Source organism: Fusarium tjaetaba (genome assembly GCF_013396195.1).
Source record: "Fusarium tjaetaba strain NRRL 66243 chromosome Unknown NRRL66243_c0000089, whole genome shotgun sequence".
Taxonomy (NCBI): domain Eukaryota; kingdom Fungi; phylum Ascomycota; class Sordariomycetes; order Hypocreales; family Nectriaceae; genus Fusarium; species Fusarium tjaetaba.
In genome coordinates, this window is record NW_023501285.1 from 42,718 (window position 1) to 49,370 (window position 6,653).

Below are 6,653 nucleotides of genomic sequence, written 5' to 3' on the forward strand. Positions count from 1 at the left end.
TGTATGCGAATCAAAGTAAGGGTTTCCCATGCGCTGTGCATTCTCGTAGGCCTTGCACATAACTTCGCGCTAGATATTGTCCCCAACACCTACCAGAGTCTCCTCCGCGCTTGGTTGTCATACGCAATGTGACAAAGCCAAGCGAGCACCAAAGACGTAATGTTGTCGGCTAGATTCAGATGTCGCACTCCTCCATGTGACGGCCACCACGTTCGCCTTGGCACCAACAAACCTGTGACTGAGGCCGAGAATATGAGTGGTACATTCTTAGCAGCAGCAGTCAATCTCATGGCTGTCCGAATCCAGAATGCGGCGCATGGATTTAAGAAGACTCCCTTGCCAGAACCTAACGCCTTCGGATAAAGAGAGATTAGCTATTCTAAGACAGTACAGCATAGAAAGAATATAATTATTGATATTAGGCTAGCTTGAAAAGCGTGTTAGGTATCTGTGGACATAAGTGGCTAGATCAAGGTGAGGTTGACGATGGATGCATTGAAGCAAAGAGCAGGGCCGAAAAGGGCGCTGAGAAGATTCGCAGAGAACGTCAGAAGGTTCAAGCGTGCATGAAGGAGATTGTTGGCGGTGTTATGAATGGAATTGCTGTAAGTGCAGTTGCTGGCGGTAAGTTAGCGAATAGTTTAGAATGTGCCTAATGCTGACTATCTGTTACAGTTCTGGGTGGCCTGATGTGTGCTGTTATGTAGGATTGCCTGATTAGGACAAAATATCCTGGCTACTACTCAAGAGACGAAAAAGACAGCCACTTCATATAAGAACGCCAATACGTTTTGTCGGATTTGCCTAATCCATCTGCCCTAATATTCGGACTCGGAAATCTGCATAGTAAATAAACTTAACAATACTAGGAATCATTTATCCACAATAGCAGTAACAGTCACTACCTCTCAATTACTTAATTCCAGCCGGGTTATTCATAGCTAAGGGACGGATATCATCGATTTGGCCATTGGTACCACGTGATATACATGCAAGGTCTTGTTATGCAGTCATTCTCACAGCCTGGTTTGGACGCCACAGCGCTTACACTACCAATAACCTTCTGCTTTCTCCAAACTTCGGAGACTGGTGGCAATTTGGTGGCCGAACGATTGATGCCTGATGATTGCCTGATTCAGCACCAAGACCGCGCGATGAGGACTTATTCTTTCCTTCCAGCTCCTCTAAACTCGTACACTGCCAGCGCTCCTTGACTGAATTGATCTTAGCTGCGGTGAGTAATTTCCATTCTTCTCCTTATAACGATGGACAACTAACCTTTAGTCTCAACTATAGTCAATCCTCACTGACGCAGAGAGCCCTGTGTGGTCCCTTCACGATGACGTTGGAGACGGTTCCCGAACCACGGACGCATGACGACTATCACGTCAGATGGGTTTGCGCTCTGCCCACCGAACAGACCGCGGCGATAGCTATGCTGGACCAGAGACACGCAGGTCTCCTAAAGCCTCCGAACAACAATAATACATACATACTAGGATGTGTTGGCAAACATAGTGTCGTTATCGCCTATCTGCCTAATGGCAAATTCAGTACTGTCTTAGCAGCGACCGTTACCACTAATATAATATCTACCTTCCCGAACATCAAGTTTTGCCTCATGGTCGACGTCGGTCTTAGTATCCCCCCTAAGGTTCGTCTCGGCAACGTCATGGTTAGCACTCCTAAAAGGGCGTTTCTAGGCGTAGTCCGATACAATCTGGGAAAGGCATACTAAGGAGGCACATTTTAGAGGACTGGGGCGTTGAATAGTCTGCCGAATGCGTTATTAGCAGCCTTGACTATAGTAGAGTTAGAGCATGACCTGACCGGCTCTCAGATACCCGAATACTTAAAGGAACTGGAGCAAAGTGGCCCAGACTGGCGCCCAAGTACCTCAAGTCAGATTCGCTTAAAAATAAACTATTAAAGTCAAACTATACCTATATTAATAAGAGTACTGCAGATAGAACAGTTATCTTGACTGAGGATCAGGAAGCTGATAAGAGTAATGTAGAAGACGACTCTCGCCTCTGCGATATAGACCAAACGGTAAAGAGGAAGCCTAGAGAGATGCGTGTATATTATAGACTTATTGTATCTAGAAATAAAGTAATTAAAGATTCCATCTTCCGTAGTAAGCTTAATAGAGATCTAGGTAGTCAGGTCCTATGTATTAAGATAGAAGCGGCAGGGCTAGCGTATAACTTCCTATGTATTACTATCCAAGGTATCTGCAATTATGCTAATTTGCATAAGAACAAGGCCTAGCAAGCTCATGCGGCCGCTATAGCAGCTGCCTTTGCGAAAGAACTGCTAGGCCAAGTACACATAAGCGACGGTGAGATAGAGCCTACGGCAAAGAACATCCTGAGCCAAAGTGAGTCGATGAGAGAATACTGTACTATAGCAAGTTCTAACTCAGACTTTAGTTCATGAGACTTGCTTAAAATCTGCTACGAACATTAGAGAAGTGAAACGTAAAATCGATAGAAAAGAGGACATTGATATCCTCGAATGGCTTACGCCTGTTAACTATGGCACACAACATAGTGACATTTTCAGCCAACGACAAGAAGGCACCGGCAAGTGGGTTCTAAGATCTAAAGAGTTCTAAGACTGGGTCGGCACAGGGAAGACACTGTTCTGTCCCGGCGTTCCTGGAGCAGGCAAAACAATACTCACATCAATAGTGATCAATGAACTTACTGCCCTCTTTGGAGATAATGACACCGTCGGGATTGCATATATATACGGGAATTACCAACGGTCTGACGAACAGAAGGTTGATCATCTGCTCCATGGAATTCTGAGGCAGTTAGTTCAAGATCTATCTTCCATGCCAGTAATTGTAAAGAGTCTCTACAAGAAGCATTATAACAAAGGGACACAAGCCTCTATTGAAGAGGTTTCAGCGACTGTCCAGTCTGTTGCCGATCTATTTACTCAGGTCTACATCATCGTCGACGCACTCGATGAGCTCAAGGCAACAGAGGGTTGCCGAAACCGGTTTCTAGAAGAGATCCTCAAGGTCCAGGCCCAATGCAACGCGAAAGTTTTCGCTACCTCGAGATTTGTCCCGGAAATCACCGAGATCTTGAAAGGAGGCACAACGATCGAAATTCGCGCCCATCATGAGGATGCGCGAAGCTTTTTGGGCTGCAAGGTCTCGCAATCCGGGCAGCTATTCCAGGCTCATCGTGAGGTAATCGTGACCGAAATTGCCAAGGCAGTGGATGGGATGTAAATCCCCCTCAAATCACCATATTGGATCATGAAACAACAAACTGCCTAGGTTCCTCCTCGCACATCTTCATTTCCAATTTGTTTCCACAAAGAAAACACTAAAGAAGATCAAGGATGCATTGAAAGCCCTTTCATCTGGGTCGAAAGCATACGACATTGCTTACAAGAATGCCATAGAAAGAATAGCTAGTCAAGACCAAGATTCCAAGGAGCTCGCTATGCAGGTTCTTTCGTGGGTAACTTGCGCTAGAAGGGTTCTCAGGCCATCTGAACTTCGGCATACGTTAGCAATCGAAGAAGGTGATGTCAAGCTCAATAAAGAAAACATCCCCCAGATCAACGACATGGTCTCGGTGTGTTCTGGATTGGTTACCGTTGATAAGAAAAGTGGCGTCATTCGACTTGCTCACTACACAACTCAAGAATACCTCGATCGGGCTCGTGACCAGTGGTTCCCGAATGCAGAATCAGAAATTACAATGGTTTGTATCAGATATCTCTCATTGGATGTCTTCAAGGGCCGCTTCTGTACGAGCAGGGACGAATATAAGGATCGCCTAAAACGGTATCCATTCAATAAGTACGCCTCTCACATTTGGGGGCATCATGCTCTCACGGCGTCTATGGATGGAGACCAGATGATCCTGGATTTACTTGAAAGTCCATTTAAGCTATCTGCCTCAGTCCAGGCGATAATGGCTTTCCACCCTGATGCATTGGTTCAACTTGAAGAGAGCTCGCTCATGGCAACCGAGGTGCCAACTGCCGCAATTTTTGGGCTATCGAACACAGTGTTGGCTTTGCTGGAGAATGGTCATCCTGCAGATTCTAAGGGAGTGAATTGGCCGACGCCTTTGTCATATGCTGCAACATACGGGCAAGAAGAGGTTGTTAAGATACTCCTATCCAGGGATGACGTCGACCCTAACTCAGAAGATAAGATGTCCAACATGACCTCACTGTGTCGCGCCGCAAAGAGAGGGAACACCGCCATTGTCAAGATGTTGCTTGCCAAGCAAGGAATCTCGGCAGACCATAAAGGGCTCTTGAAGCGAACGCTACTATCATTTGCCGCGCAAGAGGGCCATCTGGCAGTTGTTAGGCTGCTTCTCTCCAGACTTGATGTTGATCCCAACTCAACTGATGCGATGAGAAGAACGCCCTTATCCTTGGCCGCAGGAAATAGATACACCGCAGTGGTCCAAGCCCTTCTCAAGAAGGAAGGGGTCCTCGCGGACCAGGCGGATATAGCTAATCAGACACCATTGTCATTTGCAGCAAGAAACGGTCACGAGGCGGTAGTCAGGCTGCTACTTGCTACGGACATAGTCGGCGCAAACCGCTTAGAATCTTGTTGTAGGGACACGGCTCTTGATTGTGCGGTGGCAGGTGGTCACGAGAGGGTAGTTGAGTTGCTGCTGACGAGGACGCAGGTAGCCCGGGCTGGAAGTTTGCTTGGGTCTGCCGCGAGTAAGGGATATGAAAGGATCTTGAGGCTACTCGTGAATAGCAGCGCCATCCCTGACCAGCAATCCAAGTTGAAAACGGTAACGGTTGAGGCGACTCACAAGCGAGATGATACACTTCTGCACTGGGCGGTTGAGAATGAGCAACTGGCAGTGGTGGAGACCCTTCTACAAAAGGGAACACCCATCAACGCTGAAAGATGGACGTCCCATCGTCATTTGGGACGTGAGGGTAAGGAGTTCTTCATCGAGGAGTCAAATACTGCACTTCATCTGGCAGCTGGCAATGGGCAAGAAGCTATGATCTGTCTCTTATTGAATCATGGAGCCGGCATTGATGATATTTCTACCAAGAAGACCACATCTCGCGGGGCTCAGAGCACTTATAAAACGCAAGACTCATCCAGTCGCCGGCGGCAAGGATTGGGGCCTCAAGATCTACGTCAGTACACGAGTATAGTGACACAAACAGCAGTTCACTTGGCAGCAGAAGGAGGTCACAAGGCGGTGGTGGCATTGCTTTTAAGGAGAGGAGCCAAGGTTTGCCCAGTGTATAATTCTAGGGACTTTCTAGAAGTTCTTGTCCTTTAATTAATAAATATTAAGATATATATGTAATTTTACTTTTATTACTTTATACCAATAATGTCTTTCGGCCACTTTATCCATTGGTCATAGTATCCTCCTAGTAGTTCATCTACAACAATTATTATACTTCGACCACAACCTTCCATAAACCATGATCCGTCCAAAGCATGTGCTAAAGCACCGAAATATGCAAAGATAAGCAATGCCGGTGGCTTTCGCTCTTGTAACAAGTCAAGATACTCCTTGGAAGTCGCGTGCAACCATATATGTGGTGCTGACCAGTCCTGATTATATCCCCACTCAGCTCTAGCCTCACTGCTCATTGTCTCGAACTGTTTCATATACGCGTTGCATTTCCGGAGTAGATAGAGTGACTCGTCGTAGATGCCTGCGTCGTTATTGTTCTCCCAAGCTTGTTTTATACTGCGGAAATGGTCGTCGTGAGGGAATGGGTGCTGGTTTGGATCAAGTTGATCCCAGTTGCCGATCTTTGTCAAGTCATCCAGTGGCCCTCGACATATCCTATCATATACGGGATGTAGTACTGCGTCAACGCCGCGTATCGCTGGGATCCATCCGTCTCCAAGAATGCGGGACTTGCTGTCGATAGAAGCGCCATCGCAGAGAGGTCCAAAGAAGGCCAGCGCATAGACAATGTTTATGCAAGAAAATGCGTACAACGCATCACCATTTCCATCGTTTACTCGGGTAATACCATTCTGAAATCCGCGTAGTGCTATGTTGTGATGATAGGCGGCTATACAGACTAGCCGCGGTTTGTCAGCAGGGTGTCTGTAGGCGAGATGCAGCGCGGCCACGCTTAGAATTCCGTGCATGACGAAGGTATACTGGAATCCAATATTTGGGAACGTCTTTTGCCAATAGTGATCACCGACGGGGGATTTGACGATGTCTAAGCTCGTTGAGATTGTCCAGTAGTGTAGCAAGGCAAGATCATCGGGGGTAAAGGTTGTGGTTGATGATGCTGATTGTTCATGGGGCTCGACGATCCTTGGTACCCTCAACGAAGCAGCGAGTGCTGCCTCATCCGTTTGCTGAGCCGAAGCCGGTGAGGAATGGCTGATTATGGGGGATGGATAGACGCATACATCGCCGCGGCGGACGCAAGCGGTACAAGCTGGTATTTTCTCATCACACTACCACGCAGAATCAGAAGGCTGGTACCACCATATGAGGTAATCACAATGAACGAAGTGAAGGAAAAACATGCCTTGACCCGACGCTTCCTGCAGTCATTGCAGCCTGTCTTTGACTTCTTATGCAGTCGTTTCTTTCGGTTCGTCAGATGATCCGATATCTCTGAAGGTGATTTGTCAAAGACCATCCTTGGCA

General features: G+C 47.1%; 2 protein-coding genes across 2 annotated transcripts; one reads left to right on the top strand and one right to left on the bottom strand.

The window, feature by feature from the left end:
• Nucleotides 1-159: 159 nt before the first annotated feature.
• FTJAE_4684 (ankyrin repeat) lies at nt 160-5,303 on the top strand (the record flags this gene model as incomplete). The annotated part of the gene is made up of 8 exons (XM_037351113.1): nt 160-259; nt 469-624; nt 676-703; nt 1,285-1,654; nt 2,272-2,380; nt 2,433-2,552; nt 2,694-3,243; nt 3,296-5,303. 8 exons carry the CDS (start codon nt 160-162, stop codon nt 5,301-5,303), a joined length of 3,441 nt encoding a protein of 1,146 aa, XP_037208235.1.
• A 38-nt stretch (nt 5,304-5,341) lies between these two features.
• On the bottom strand, nt 5,342-6,136 carry FTJAE_4685 (UPC2-like regulatory protein; the record flags this gene model as incomplete). The annotated part of the gene is made up of 1 exon (XM_037351114.1): nt 5,342-6,136. The coding sequence occupies one exon, from the start codon at nt 6,134-6,136 to the stop codon at nt 5,342-5,344; it is 795 nt and encodes a 264-aa protein (XP_037208236.1).
• Between the last annotated feature and the right edge of the window lie 517 nt (nt 6,137-6,653).